The following is a 15,581-nucleotide window of genomic DNA, read 5'->3' on the forward strand; positions in this document are numbered from 1 at the left end:
CAGCTATAAGTTTCTATATCGTAGATTAAGGAGATTCAATTCCTTCGTATTCAGATGCAGTATCTTTATCCTTGCTGAGAGAGTTGATGATTCCACAGATTGTGTAAAGAATGACAACACCAAATTCTGGGACGAGGCCCAGCGCTAAGTATATACCCCAGTCACCTGTGACAGGGTTAAACTTTGCGGTATGTCCGGTAGAAGAGCTAGTATCGAGATTTATTGCATTTAGCCCCGAGTAAACCACTCGTACGAATAACATAGGCATCGCCAGAGTTACTGATAAAATCAGCTATTAGCTTAAGTCAGTTGACATTTCTTAATATAATTCGATGGAGTAATTTATACGTACTCTCTTTGCAGAACGTTGAACATGGTAAATGTTTGCCATATATATAAGGCATGCGAAGGCCATCAGTACCCAAGCAAGCGCAAACACGCCCGATGCGGCCTGAAGTTCTCGCGCGCCGTCATCCAAACTATTTTGCGACGTTTTTGTTCGACTGACACCACCAGAAACGCTGAGGAAGAGGCCGACGATGATGAGCAAATGAAGCGGTTTCAATGCCGCAGCAATGTGACGTGTGAACGATCGAGACTTGTTCAATCTAGCCATGTTTAGGTTTGTCCCAGGTTTTATGAGATAGGCTAGTACATACCCAACATTCAAGAAACTCAATGAAGCGTTGAGGAGAGGCGAGAGTGCGACCGTGTTCATGATAGCCGCCGTCGTTGTCAGATTCTGGTCCTTGCCATTTTCGATCTCCATTGTCATGATCGATCCCGCTATCTTGACTGCAGCAGTGTTTCTAATTAGGTAAAAATTTCCATAATAAGAACCTACAATGGACGGAAAACGTACTGATAGTAAATATAGTGAGATAGATCCATCCAGCGTCTCTTCTGAAGCCATGTCGAATGTTATTGTAAATGCAAAAGAGGCCGATAGGGATGTAGACAATCACTTGCACCAGTGCAAGTTTTCCGTGGCTATCGAGGGTCATGTTTCGACAGGCAAGCGAGATCCAAGCCGGTTAGGATATACGTTGAGTAGAGGACGTTGGATTTGGAAGTTGGATTCGGATGTTGAGGTTGGATGTTGAAGGTGGAAAGCTTAAAGATTATAAGTACTCATCAGGCGCTACAGCTGAAAATGCGCGCCTAGATGCAGAGACACATGAGGGGGAACGAATTAGAGGCAGGCAACGTTAGAGGCCAGGATGATTCTATATCGCACAATCCTCCCGATGTGGCTAAGCTTCGGGAGAAGCCTGTTCTAATGAATAGGCTGCTACGATTCATGGGGATATCGAGGCTGAATCGCTGAATCCTCCTCTTTCGGCTAGTCTACCCTGAGAGAATTCATTTAGAAGTGATAGTATGAGTGAATTGGCCTTAGGCATCGTACTTAACTCCCATTTCGGATACGTTGGTTACCTGATATACTGTCAGTAACCAACAGGCCATGCGTGGTCGCATCCAATCCTTCTCTGGAGTTTTCTCGCCTGTTACTGTGCTAGTCCCGGGTTGGGGGATTCTGCGATCGGCTGAATCAGTTAAATCTTCCGCACTTAGAGCCCCACAAATGCTATGATTTATTTTGCAGCTGTCAATTGTCGCTATACGGTGGTTATCTAGTCTCAGGGAGAGCGGTTTGATCGAGTTCCAAAGTATTTTATAGGTAGATCTCGCGCAATATTTCCTGCATCTGTTCTCTCTACAAATATCTTTTTTCTCCCTCACTGGCCGTACTAACGATTCCTAGTGTGAGAGAGTGAATACAAGATCACAATGAAGCTGTTGACTGTGTGCATCGCTTTCCTATCCCACCTTTGGTATGAGCCCGTGGCGGCAGAGTTCGACTACATACAGCGGCGGGTCATCCCATCCCGTAAGCTCAATTCTTAGCCCTGTTCTAGAACAAACTGCTAGACTGAACCTCCTGAAAAGAACTGACAGACTCTTTTTCCAAAGCAAATTGTACAGGCAAGGGTGGCTGGGCTGACGCCTTTCACCAAGCGAAAACACTTGTGTCCCGTATGTCTGTGGAAGATAAAATATCGCTTGTCACAGGTGTCGTCTTTAATCGCGCAGGATGTGTGGGCAACATCAATGCCATAGACTCAATCCATTTTCCGGGTCTTTGCATTCAAGACGGACCGCTTTCCTTGCGTAATGCCGATCTTGTCAGCACCTTTCCGGCAGGTGTGACGACGGCGGCTACTTGGGATAGAGCGTTGATATACGCTCGGGGTAAAGCACTAGCGGCTGAATTTCGTGGAAAAGGTGCTCACGTTTTAATCGGGTATGGACAATAACATTCTACATGCACAGTCAAGTTTCTAACGCCTCGAAGACCAGTTGCTGGCCCTCTGGGCAGACACCCACTTGGTGGACGAAACTGGGAAGGGTTCTCGCCTGACCCGTATCTGACAGGTGTGGCTGCCAGTTACTCCATCAGAGGAATCCAAGACGGTGGAGTGCAAGCATGCATCAAACACCTGATTGGGTATGAGCAGGAGACTCAGAGATCTAATACTGTATCCCCAAACGGTACAGAAGTCGCTGGCATTTCGTCCAACATCGATGATCGCACTATGCACGAGCTCTACCTCTGGCCGTTTGCCGATGCGGTAAGGAGCGGTGTCGCTTCAGTCATGTGCAGCTACAATCGCGTGAACGAAACCTATTCGTGTGAGAATTCGAAGCTGTTGAACGGGCTCCTCAAAACAGAGTTAGGCTTCCAAGGCTACGTGGTATCGGATTGGTTTGGGACTCATTCTGGGGTTAAATCCATCCTGTCGGGGCTTGACATGAATATGCCTGGTCCGCTGGGGAGCGATTCAATATCCCAGAGCAACAGTTACTTTGGCCAAAACCTGACTTGGGCAATTGCAAACTCTTCGATCCCAGAAAGCAGACTGGATGACATGGCACATCGCATTCTTACGCCGTACCTACACCTTGGCCAGAATAAAGCGTTTCCGGCTATCGATCCTTCCAATCTTTACGTTCTTCTCACTGATTACGGTATTTCTCCCAGCGCTTATGGTTTACCTCCCGCGCCTCCTGCACGTGATGTGAGAGGCGATCACAAAGATTTAATCCGCCAAATCGGTGCAGCTGGTGTTGTTCTACTCAAGAATACGCATTCAACATTGCCACTGAAAAACCCTGAAAATATTGGATTGTTTGGATACGACGCCGCAGATGTATCCGACGGCGTTGCTTATCAAGGCACGGCAACCTCGACTCCTGAGTTTGGCTTCAAGATGGGTACCTTGTCCGTGGGTGGCGGTTCTGGCTCAGCTCGAAATACTTACGTGGTGTCCCCGCTCCAAGCTATTCGTAACCGGACCAACGCTCGCTTGCAGTATATTCTGAATAATGAGTTTATTCTACGGGGGGACTTTAGTTCGATTTTTCCAGAACCTGATGTCTGCTTAGTATTCCTCAAAACCTGGTCGGAAGAGAGTAGGGACCGCGTGTCCTTTGAGAATGATTATAATTCCACACTAGTTGTCGAAAAAGTAGCATCATTCTGTTCCAAAACAGTCGTTATCACTCATTCGTCGGGTGTAAATACACTGCCATGGGCTAAGAATCCCAATGTTACCGCTATTCTTGCTGCACACTATCCAGGCCAAGAGAGTGGCAATTCTATAGTGGATATCTTGTTTGGAGACATCAATCCATCCGGTCGCCTCCCTTACACAATTCCTATCAAAGAGGGTGACTATGGTAATCTCATAGTCAATATTAGCGGATCTGCGGCTTACGATTCGTCAGCATGGCAGTCCAACTTTACAGAAGGGCTCCTAATCGACTATCGACATTTTGATGCGAATTCAATTACCCCTCTATACGAGTTTGGCTTTGGTTTAAGCTATACAACATTTGAGCTACAAAAGCCCATCAATGTTAAAGCTATCTCAGCCATCCGCCAACAGTTTCCGAACGCAGCCTCCGATACGGTGCCTGGAGGAAACCCCAGCCTATTTACAGAACTATTCGAGGTAACAACAAGCGTCAAAAACACAGGCTCGGTTGACGGTGCCTCAGTTGTTCAACTCTATGTTTCGTTCAACCACAAAGACATGCCAGCAAATACGCCTGTGAAAGTGCTACGCGGTTTCGAGAAAATCAATCTACAGCCCCAGAGCGAAGCCTTTATAAAGTTCTCACTCACTCGACGAGATCTGAGTTTCTGGAACGTAACGGCTCAAGATTGGCAACTTCCACTTGGCATTGTGAATTTGTTGGTCGGTTTCAGCTCTCGCGATATAAGACAAGCCAGAAGTATCAGGCTTTTTTAAACTACATTCAACCAATAACGCTGTATATAATACGTAGCAATTAGGAGCCTCTTATACTATATAAAGTATTAAGTAACAAGCGGCGGTTTAGAAATAAAGCATATCCCCTCTTATTTACTGCCCGGATCATCGCCGCTTGCGGCACAGCACTACCGGCTTGTTTTGATGGTTTTTGGAGCTGCAATATAATGCCACCATATCTCCTCCCAGCCCAGCCTTACGCCGTGAATTACCTCTCTTAGCGGTTGATGACATCCACCAACGGGGCACAGCGGTGAATACCAATGTGTGGTCTCTCCTCGGCTTGCTCGAGGGTCGCCATCTCCATAGCCACTTTACGCAGCCCAAAGTATACAGATCCATGGTGAGGTGCCCGGCGCCCTGCTTCCAAGATTACACCGCCCTCTAGATTAGGTGCTATTTGGGCCCATGCAACTGGGAGTAATCAGCGAGCCGTAGATAATGACCTAACAGAGAAAGCTTCAAACTAACGGTAAAAGCGCTTACGTCGAGGCAATAGATTCTCTCTAAAAAGAAAAAGCCGTACAGGCACCTCTACAAATATGGAAAACCGCAGGTATTGCTTAAATGACAAAGAGATATACAATTCTTCTGAGATGAACACAGCATATGCCCTCTAGGCATGAATTCGTTGAATCCCTTCCCACATGACTATGAATTATAGTCAGAATCTTTAAGGTTTCCTATAGACAAGAAGAAAGCTCACTTTGGATGGCCATTAACTCCTCCTTCCAGAAGCAGAGTTTTCCTCACTAGGGCTACACTGCTGTGTTCCTTGATGAGAAGTTCCTGGAAATTGATCCATGCGGCAGTTAACGAGCTGAACGGCAACCCTTTGGAGGTCTTTTGGGATAAGAGTCTTGTAGAAGACTGAACTCTATTGGTCAGCTCTTGAAAAGCGATTTTAACTCAAAATGTCTGTGAAAAGATAGAAAGTGCTCCCGTCTTGGCTCTTCCTATTGGTAATTTTAACGTCTTCTTCTACCCTGTTTTTAAAGAATCGTCCCCGACAAAGCCCTCACTATGAGGTAAGTCACAAAATTACTAAGGGTAGCTACAGTTTCCAACAGCCGCAGTCTTATTTAGTTAATAGTAATAGCTATTGAAGGACCCAAATCCTGTATTTATGCATTTTTTGGCTGTGGCCATTCACCATGCTGAAACCCTATATCTGCTGAGAGATATAGCCAACTACATCTCCCCAGGAGAAGCTTGTGCGTCTGACTGTAAGCAGAAACGCGGCCATAAACCTAATATGCGGCCACCAAATTAGACCCGGACCAACCCGAGATGCGGCGAGGTTGCGAGACTTATGGCTCCATATGTCGACTATAATATCGGGTTTCCCTCGATGCTGTATGTATTACCTGCTAAGCATTGCCAATGACAAGGCACTCTAATACGTTAACTTCCTTATGGAATTGGGATAGTTGCATAGAAGATATTTGTAATATTTTCTTACAAACTCAGCCGTACTCTACATTACCGCAAAATCAGGCCAAAAGGACTTACACTTATTCTAGCTCGCATAAGTTTTAGTCAAAATCTCTTTGCCTATTATCGACATTAACTATTTTTAACCCCTTTAATTAATGTAAATCATCCCATTCAATTAATAAATAAAATATTGTCAAAAGACTGGGTTTGACGTAGTCTGTATAGATTTGTGGAGCAACTATACTTCGCCACTCCTGGCACAGCCCCTGAAGTCCTAAAACAGATGATTTTGCGAGCAGTGAGTTCTACAGTAGCTTAACGTACAATTGTCGGTGAAATAGGTTACTACAAAGAGAAAGCCGAGGTACATTATCGTCAGGGTCCTAATTAGGGGCTAATATTCAATCCAAGGTATATAAAGATGTAAATAAACCGCACATCGATCTTATTTAACCTCAAACCATTTATCACATTGCCCATTCACTATATCATAATCACTGCGATTATATATCTCGTTCTATTCAACGACCATGAATTTTCTTAAAGCATTTCTACTCAGTGCATCTTTGCACTCAACGGCTTACACGGCGTCTATATCTTCTGATCACAAACCCAATGCTCAGCAACTCGCAGACCCAGCCTATGGCCCAGTGCCTGGGCAAAATCCGCTGTACAGCTCGTATAGGGGCAAGGCCCCTCCTTTCCCGGGGAATATCACTGATCCTATCAAACCCACTGCGAATGGCCCGCCGGGAATCGACGACCTTGTTTGGCAGAATTTACTCTCTGCCGAGTGGGTCATCTTTTCGTTCTATCAGAAGGCGGTAGAGATGTTCAATACTACGGCTTTTGTTGAGGCTGGCTACCCTAATACGACGTATGATCGTATTCAAGAGATCCGTGATAATGAAGCTGGTCATCTGCGGATATTCCAGAACGAAATTACCCCCAATTCTGTCAAGCCTGGAGCTTGCAAGTACTCATTTCCATTTGACAGCCCAACATCCTTTCTGGCGCTTGCAACACTGAATGAGATTTCGAGCATGGCTTTCCTGACAGGACTTGTTCAAATGGCTAAGCTGCCTACTGCTCATGGTGCCATGGTGGCCATTGCTGCTACAGAGACGCGGCACGAGACATGGGCTCTTCTTGACATTTGGAAGACAAATCCATTTGCAGGCCCTTCTGACACCGTCTTTCCTTACGCTAACGAGATTCTCGACTTGACCAATACGTTTATTGTTCCTGGGAGTTGTCCGCCTGAGAACCCGATTTACCCATCACCGAGACAGAATCTACCTCCCTTTTCTCCAGCAAGTTCGACGAAGTCGATAGAGCCGGGCAGTAACATCGTCCTGAACTTTACCGACTCAACCAATCAACCTAGCTTCCGCGAGGGTATACAGTATTACGCAACTTTTTTCCACGGTCCCTCTAACATTAGTGTACCGCTTGATACAGCTAGCTGGCCCCATGGGGGTATTGAAGTTAGGATTCCATCTCAATTTGAAGCGAAAGGTGTCATTATTGTTGTAGTGACAGATACAATTGGTGCCCCAACGTTAACGACTGTTAAGGCTGGGCCGGTTGTGCTTCTCGAACAACCTACGGGAGTTGGCTTAATGGCATTGTAAAACACTAAGGTAGTGTTCCCGCTAACTTGCATACCTATACTACATGATACGGTTATTTATTTATACTACATAAATAAATAATATAAATATAAACTTATATTTTTAATTAACCTAACTAAAAGTATTTTATGTTATATTGATTAATTATATATAACTCTTTATTTTATTTATTGAGTTATTCAAGGTTCACCTTAGGTTCTCTTACCCTATGGACTTACCATTGTAAATATAAACGTTAAGTTTTCTCCTGAGTATAGGTGATAAACTGCCTAAAAGAACCAGTATCAAAAGAAGCTTCTGATTGCAGATTCGCAATTTTATTGATTGTGGATTTGGTTATTTGTTCAGCCATATTGCGATAGATTGCGATTAGCTTGCGGCTATTGTGACAGCGAGAAGAAGTAGTTGTTTGATTTCGTTGAGTTGTTTGCATAGAAAACTTATAGTTATAATTTTAAAAGCTGTATATTATAATATATATACAAAAAAGTCCAGTTTAAACAATACTGTTTCTGGGCTTCTTAGTGCCAATATTTTCCTGTAGTTGGTCTAACAAGCTCCCAGGCATTGTTTAGCGCAGTTATGACATCCTCTGGTAGCGGTCCCTGTTCCAAGTCTAATATGTTCTGCTCAATATGTATAGGGCTGCTTGCTCCTATTAACACAGCATCTGGATAATCGGAGCCAAGTTTACTGTGGTTAGTCATCCATCGTAGGGCTACCTCGGCAATTCGCAAACTATGTTTATCAGCAGCCAGCCTTATGATCTCCAACGCATTAAAGTACGCATCGTTCCAATATCGTGCTCGATAGCCCTTCCCCTGTGCTAGTTCTGGGTCAAATCGAGACCCTTTCTCCACAGAGGTGCTTTTATCCATGTTGCCAATCAGGAAGCCACCGGCGAGGGGGTTGTACGCATAAAATCCCATGCCATAATGCCTCAGGCAAGGAAATAGCTCAGCCTCAACTGTTCTGTGCAGCGCGTTGTAAATGCCTTGGTAAGCGACTGGTCTAGCCCAGTTGTTGGCGTCGCAGATCTCGCAGATCTGCGCGACCTCCCATGCCATATAATTAGATATGCCAAAGCGATCAAACAATCCCTCTTTGTGAAGCTCGTTGACTGCTCTCAAGGTATCCACGTAGGGTGTTGACCGATCAGGCCCATGCAGATACCACATAGCAACTTTATCGGCTTGCAGGGCTTTTAAAGATTGTTTGAGATTTTCTCGCAAGTGTTCTGGCCTGTGTGTCCATTGGTCCTTATCTGCTGGCAAAACTACCGTTGGGTAGATCTTCGTGTCCATAACAATACCCCGAGCCTGCCATTTAAGCTTGCCTAAATACTCTTCAGATGTTCCAGAGCCATAATAACGCGAGGTGTCAACTTCGTTATAGCCATGAGATTGGAAGATATCTAAGAGTTCCTTGGCCTTGTCTAGATCGCTTGTAACAGTTAGTCAAGAACATGCGTTTGCGTCGTAGAAGGCGACATACGTAACCCGAGACTGTTCTTTGCCATTGCCAATGGTCATAGCCCCGAGAACAATATTAACCGCTGATTTTCTTGCCATAGTCATAATTCTCTCTAACCTGTTTGTTATTGTTGCTGTGATTGCTGTATCGTTGTATGCGCAGCAGGCGTTTAGTAAATGAGGTTCATTCCTTATATATATGCCGGAACCTGACTGGCAATAAAGTAGGCGAGTGGGGTTAAAGACAAAGTCCGATAGAAGCAACTGGGCGCTGGAGATATCTTATGTCCGTTCATCTCCCAGCACGCCCCTATCTGCTCCCTTCGTACCAGAGAATGCTGCAGGAGTGCCTGAAAGGCCACACGCTAGCATGACATATGCAAGTTCGGAAGGGTTTTGGCTTCAAGCTCGTAGCGCAAACGTAAAAGCGGGTTTAATGAACCTGATCCTATAATTATAATAGCTGGTTTTAAGAGATAAACCTCGCAAGCTCTAGGTTTATATTAGCAAATTAGTTGAGTGAGTTAGTGTAAAAGCTAGTTGCAAATATACTATACAATATAATTATATTATACAAGCCTAGCTAGTTTAGTTTAGCCTTATAAAAAGAGGGAAATTTAAATAAAAATATATTAATAATAAAACCAAGTTAATAGCTTGATAATTATAGTTAAATTATATATATTATTATTATTATTATTATATATAGGTTAGTGTTAAATTTGACCTTGGCTGGTAGGGCTATTTTCCAGACAAAGGCAAATTGAAATGTTAAGAGCGCTGAGGGGAAAGTTAATCTAGCTTTACATAGCTCACGTGCCTTTTTCAGCTTATTCTTTGCACCTTAGATGATGCAAACGCACCCCGTAACTAATATGTGCTTGCCCTCTGCAAGGTACATTTCCCGTCTGTGCATTTGCCCTATCTGTGATTTCTGTAAGATGCATTTGCTATATTTAGTCCCTGCACTTACACTGATATATTATGCGTATAAATCAACAGGCTAGACATTGCATCCAAAGTATATAAGCAGTGCAATCAGCCGTACACACGGAATCTATATAACCTGTTTATTATTTAGTAATTTTATAATTATAGGATATTTAATAGTATAGTGTAAGTTTTTCCCCCCCTTTCGCTTTCTTACTACAGAAATACTAACAGTTTCTAGTATTAACAGCAGGCCAATGGAAACTTACATATAGTAAAGTAGACAATGTCTGCATTAATATGTCGCCTTAGCTTTGGCAATCCCCCGCAAATGTGGGCACATCGGACAGAGTACAAAAAGCGAGAGCGAGAGCAACTCTGATTACAAAGGGCTTATTTTCGTCATTTCCGAACCTTGTTTTAAGACAGGGTTAGCCTCCACAATCCTTCCAGGTAGTCTGCGACGAGCCATCGCCGTTCTCCCCATCCCATCCACCAATATGCTCCCGTCAGCACGCAAGATTTCTAACACCCGAAAACGCGACCGATATGTTTCAAACGCCTGCAATCGCTGTAGGTCCGCCAAGGTTCGTTGTAACGGGAGGTTGCCATGCTCTTACTGTATTCCAAGGGATCCCGAGTCCTGCTATTACAGGCCTCAACGTTTCCCCAAGGAACTAACCACCCAACATCAGCAGCAGTCTAGGTATGCCATGATCATCCAATATAATGATTTCCTGAACTAATACCCTCAGTGATATTGATTCGACCGAAGAAGAGAGCCTTAAGACGCTACTGCGACAACAGAACAACAAGCTCGATACATTACTCAAGCACATCTCCAATCTACAACAACCATGTCACCCCCAAGATAGTCTCTCAAGATCACCAAGCAACTTATTCTCATGCTGCGAAGTGCCACTTCCATTACTTCAAAGTCCGACAAGCGCCTTTTTTTGTTTTCACGCAATCGATGTGAAACTCCGGGCCTTGGACATTCACACCGAAAACGCCCAGATACTAGATGGGGCTAAGACCTGTCCTTCTTCATCCTTCTCAATTTTACATGACCACATTTTGGATGGAGGGGCAAGTGACATGGAGCAATGGGATGGTGGGGACGCTAGCATAAGCTCACGGAGTCCAACAACAGTGGACGGTGTGCCTCACAAATATGCGCTCGGAACTCTCAAAAGCGCAGAGATCATTCGCCTGATAGAGAAATATCAAGATATAGCGGGTATGATGTATCCGGTGATAGATACAACGCATCCGGAGCAATTAGTCGAAAACGTGTGGGCCAGCTGTTCCGCTGATAAGGCGAACACGGAGACCCTTCCTCAGTGGAAAAGAAGCCAGAAAGGCATAGTCGAGATGATGGTCGCTATTGCTCTGACGGACGAAAACGAGGCTGGCTCAGGACTATCGCAGGCCCTTCATGATGGCGTGTTACCAGACGTTCAGTATATGGTCTGGAATACGAGAGTTGATTTGCAAGGCTTAGTACTTTTGGCACTCGTGGTACGTGCCAGCTAATTCATTCAGCAACAACATTTCTAACATCAACTAACATACTCAACCAGAGTCTATACTACTATTATTCCAATCAGTGGCGTGTAGCCTGGCGTTTCATAAGGAACGTCGCAAGAATTATCCTGGAACTGGGATTGAATAGACGGATTGTTCTGGATCGGTCCTTTCCCGATAAAAAGGCACATACTCAGGCACTTAATACAATCTGGGCCGTCTTTGTGCTTGAACAGCAGCTGAGATACGCGTTGGGGCTCTCTACAACTATGCAAGACTTTGTTCTGGACCCGACTCTTCCGAAACCGGTAGCCTTCCCAATTCCCCAAGTGTAATTGGCTCCGCTGACATGTCGCCCTTTAGGTCAACGCTCCGTACTTGGAAGCAATGATTCGCTACTCTCGGATTGGTGCACAAGCATGCGAAACAATATCCTGTGATGGACCAACTACTCAAATGATGATGCCCCAAAACTGCCAAGATGCGTACACATATTTCCAGTATCGCCTTGGCGAATGGCGGAAAGCGATCAAGACCCAATTCCAGTTCAAGTCCACAAGCAAGAGGGTAGATCAGTGGAACAGCCAACTTGACGCAATCCTTCAACTAAGGGCAAATAATTTGCACATTGTAGTGGCGAGATTTATCTTCTTTGAGAAAGGATTTAGCGGCATGATCCCAGCCGACCTGTGGCTCATATGCATGGATGTGGCTGCTGATACCGCCTGCATTTTGGCTACCATTGATGGCTCTCCTGCGACTTTCCAGGCTACCAGATCCGAATCAAACTATTTTCTTGTCTCTTCAATGGGCATCGCGTTTCTTGCTATGTTACAAGGGTCTCTATTCTCGATGTCGGCACAGAGCCCACTGAACCCGGAAGCGTGCCTGAGGGCTCAGCAAAGCGCGATTCTTTGCCTCAATTTGCTGCGAAATCGAGCGGAGTTATCACAGCAATCAAAGCATTTGTGGAACCGTGTCAACGATCTTGCATCCCGCTTGAATCTCCTAGGTTTCTTGGCCCCCATAGCTTCTAGTAACACTGAGGAGGACCCAGTTACGACGGAAACAATGAGCGTTAACGAAATATCTGAAAGACACACAAAGCATTGGAGAGAGTACGGAATGGCTAGCTTGTCACCAGGTATTGTAGAACTTGGGTTTCCTGACAGTGAGAATAGCGCTGAGGGGCCGATCATAGCTAGTAAGAATTATTCATTCTTTGATGTAATGCTTTAACTATATGGGTACAGAATATTTCAGACTGATATAATAATACAATTTACATTACTTATTCTTTGCTTTTATAACTTCAAAGTGTTTCGTATATAGCTTACGCCATTAATATAAACATAATTGTACTGTTAGACACCTATACTAATACTACACATAGCAGTTCAAGATACGAATACTATTGGTTAATATATCAGTATATATACTTTTGCATAAGGCCTGGTTAATACTAACTTATGTACAAAGTAAGAGTTAATATACTTTTATACTTTTACCTAATTGAATACAGGTTTTTGACCGACTCTGTAATCGATTAGTAGCTAGGATTGGTAACCAAGCCAGGTCAAGCCCGGTTTCTTAATATCAAAGAGGAATGCTTTCTCTTTCTAGATAACACAACTAGACAAGTTATTCGTTTTCAAATAACCTCTAGCTATACTAGCAGCCTTGTTGTAAGGGAAGGGAGCCGTGAGGGCTAGGTTATATGATTTACTTAACTTATTTTCGAGCCGTGTCCTTAGGGCATTCGGACAAATTGGGTTTCTGATGTTGTGTTTTTTTGTTAGTTAAGTCGGTTTCAAGGTACGTTCCACAACCGAGTCTTAATGATAGATATCGAGCTATCTACTAGATATATAATGAGTTAATTCAGGGGGTATATATACATGTGTGTTCCATTCAGCCTTGAAGTTTCTCGTACCAAGAACCCCAGTCTTATACTAGGACTTTGTCCTTCTGCAGTATAAATACTCCTGATTGGTTTGTTTCTTTTCTGGTCTTGTTGTATTGGCATACACAGAGGGTGGGGTTCTTGTTCATCTTGTTCATATTGCCGTTGCAGATCCTCTGGCCACGACATGGGTCGTGACACTAGCTCTGTCGCTTTCGTACCGTACAAAGGAGCGGCCCTTTCTTCTCATCAACACCCAGGCTGTCCATCTCTAACGTTTCGTACTTGTTTACTGGAGTAATTTCGAAATTGCGCCAGACAGCACAAAATACTTTGAGGATATTGATGCTGGCAATGTTTCTGCCAATGCAAGCTCGGTGTCCGAGGCCAAAAGGCATGACCTCGTTAAACGAGATGGCATCGTCCAGCCATCTTTCTGGAATATATTTGTCATGATCCCCGCCCCAGAAACCAGGGTCATGATGTAGAGCCTGTGATACCATTGAAACTGTAGTCTGCAGTAAATTAGTATATCTCATATAATATTACTTTCTGAATATAGCCTACACCTTGTGGAATATGGAAACCGTGGATGTCAACGCCGCTGGGGTTTGCAACGAGACGGGGTAAGGGCATTGTAAAGACCGGGGTAATGCGGAAACTCTCTTTGATGCATGCCATGGTATATGGTAGTTTGCTCTCTAGTCCCGAATATGACACCTCCTTTCCGCCTTCGTTATAAAGAGGTACATTTGAGGAGAGTTCTTCCGTGAGTTTCTCGGCGGCGTATCGGTTATGGAGGAGGTGATAGAAGAGAAGCCCTAACGTGGCGGATGTGGTATGTGCTCCTGCAACCCTGCATTCTTTCATTAGTTGCATTTTCATTCTTGGTGTTCTTTACAACGTACAAAAAGGCAAAGGCCTCTGAGCTAACCTCTGTTGGCGTCAATGGTGCTCCCGTTGTGGGATCTTTTGCCTCTAACAGGCTGTCCAGCAGAGTTTCCTTTTCTCCTGCCTTGTGATTCTCAATAGCATTATTGACGTACTCAGAAGCCTTCTGGCTAAGCAGTTGTCGCGACTGAATCAGCTTTTGAAGGCTCGGAATGGGTAATTTGTTTCCAACCCGCATGCTATAAGGAAGTAAGGACGATAGCATGCCATACATTGTGCCAATGACGATATGGTCAGGAATAGGTGGCAACTCATTGGCCGCCGGGTTGCTTTGTGTGTTCAGATCTTTTTCGAATGCTAAGTCACTTATCACGTCGTATGCATAGCATGCCACACTCTGCTTTAGATCAAATACTTGCCCCTCCATCTGTTGCTCGATATTAGAGAACAAGCGGTGCAAATGCTTTCCAAATCTATCTTCAAACTTTAGCAATGTTGCCATAGAGAAACTATGCGACATCTGACGCCTTCGTATTTTGTGATACTAAAACCAATTAGCGTTCTCTTTGCTGCATCTAAAACGACGAGAGTTCCCACCTCTTCATCACGAGTACTGAAAAGATTGGGATGCATTGCCGTAAATGCATCGTAGAATTTTGTTTTAGGCATAGAACGCCCAGCTTTATAGATGGGGTCGATGGCGTCTCGAGTTTGGAAATTGACATGGTTGGGACCAATTCGAATTACAGTGCCATACTTCTCGTGCGCCTTCTGTACAGCAGCCGCCAGGTCTCGTCTGTAAACATGGTACACCTGCCATAGAGGAGTTCTGCGAGCCCAAAAAGGACCGGGAATCTTTCGTAAAGGATGAACGAAGATCCAAATAAGCAGCCAGACCAAGGTACAAGGTATCAATATGAGTGGGAGCACAGTAGTGCTATAGGAAGCCATTGTGCTTAAAAAGATCGATCTTTGAACGAAGTTTAAGCCATAGGTAGGAAAGATCATATTTCTCAACGCAGCTCGAAAACAAATGTTTCTTGTCGCCTATTATATTTTTCTGATGGACTCATGCAATTCTTTACATTCCGAATCATACTATGATGGCATTCGGTACCCCTAAACACATACATACGATTTCCGATGGACATCATCGTATCTTGCGAACAAATCTCCACAGGTTGTCACGCCTGCAACGGAACGCTTGATGAGCGTCAATCTCCTCCCGATACCATTAATAATACTCCACAATAACTACGAACCTATGGCATTGCTCATCAAACGATCTTCATCGAAACACTTGAACCTGCACGTGCTAACTATAACCGACACAATACTGCAACCAAGCTTCCCTCCTACATCTACAGGTACCCTACCTTTTAAGTACCCCTTTACTAAAAACCTTACTTTATTCAACTAACTATTAAATAAAACGTCTTTTACATTTACT

At 44.2% G+C, this 15,581-nt stretch overlaps 6 protein-coding genes across 6 annotated transcripts; 3 read left to right on the plus strand and 3 right to left on the minus strand.

The window, feature by feature from the left end:
* Positions 1-25: 25 nt before the first annotated feature.
* TRIVIDRAFT_222726 (uncharacterized protein) lies at positions 26-1,004 on the minus strand (the record flags this gene model as incomplete). Its single annotated transcript, XM_014100519.1, has 4 exons — positions 26-292; positions 353-608; positions 660-795; positions 863-1,004. The coding sequence occupies 4 exons, from the start codon at positions 1,002-1,004 to the stop codon at positions 26-28; spliced, it is 801 nt and encodes a 266-aa protein (XP_013955994.1).
* Positions 1,005-1,791: 787 nt separating this feature from the next.
* Positions 1,792-4,316, plus strand: TRIVIDRAFT_222727 (glycoside hydrolase family 3 protein; the record flags this gene model as incomplete). Its single annotated transcript, XM_014100520.1, has 3 exons — positions 1,792-1,891; positions 1,987-2,305; positions 2,357-4,316. 3 exons carry the CDS (start codon positions 1,792-1,794, stop codon positions 4,314-4,316), a joined length of 2,379 nt encoding a protein of 792 aa, XP_013955995.1.
* A 1,741-nt stretch (positions 4,317-6,057) lies between these two features.
* Positions 6,058-7,408, plus strand: TRIVIDRAFT_191915 (uncharacterized protein; the record flags this gene model as incomplete). The annotated part of the gene is made up of 2 exons (XM_014100521.1): positions 6,058-6,072; positions 6,398-7,408. 2 exons carry the CDS (start codon positions 6,058-6,060, stop codon positions 7,406-7,408), a joined length of 1,026 nt encoding a protein of 341 aa, XP_013955996.1.
* A 521-nt stretch (positions 7,409-7,929) lies between these two features.
* Positions 7,930-8,985, minus strand: TRIVIDRAFT_201706 (uncharacterized protein; the record flags this gene model as incomplete). The annotated part of the gene is made up of 2 exons (XM_014100522.1): positions 7,930-8,851; positions 8,903-8,985. The coding sequence occupies 2 exons, from the start codon at positions 8,983-8,985 to the stop codon at positions 7,930-7,932; spliced, it is 1,005 nt and encodes a 334-aa protein (XP_013955997.1).
* Positions 8,986-10,908: 1,923 nt separating this feature from the next.
* TRIVIDRAFT_222730 (uncharacterized protein) lies at positions 10,909-12,759 on the plus strand (the record flags this gene model as incomplete). Its single annotated transcript, XM_014100523.1, has 4 exons — positions 10,909-11,331; positions 11,394-11,645; positions 11,701-12,541; positions 12,731-12,759. 4 exons carry the CDS (start codon positions 10,909-10,911, stop codon positions 12,757-12,759), a joined length of 1,545 nt encoding a protein of 514 aa, XP_013955998.1.
* Positions 12,760-13,440: 681 nt separating this feature from the next.
* Positions 13,441-15,082, minus strand: TRIVIDRAFT_59931 (uncharacterized protein; the record flags this gene model as incomplete). The annotated part of the gene is made up of 4 exons (XM_014100524.1): positions 13,441-13,755; positions 13,808-14,096; positions 14,149-14,675; positions 14,729-15,082. 4 exons carry the CDS (start codon positions 15,080-15,082, stop codon positions 13,441-13,443), a joined length of 1,485 nt encoding a protein of 494 aa, XP_013955999.1.
* Between the last annotated feature and the right edge of the window lie 499 nt (positions 15,083-15,581).

This window comes from Trichoderma virens (genome assembly GCF_000170995.1).
Source record: "Trichoderma virens Gv29-8 chromosome Unknown TRIVIscaffold_62, whole genome shotgun sequence".
Classification (NCBI taxonomy): Eukaryota; Fungi; Ascomycota; class Sordariomycetes; order Hypocreales; family Hypocreaceae; genus Trichoderma; species Trichoderma virens.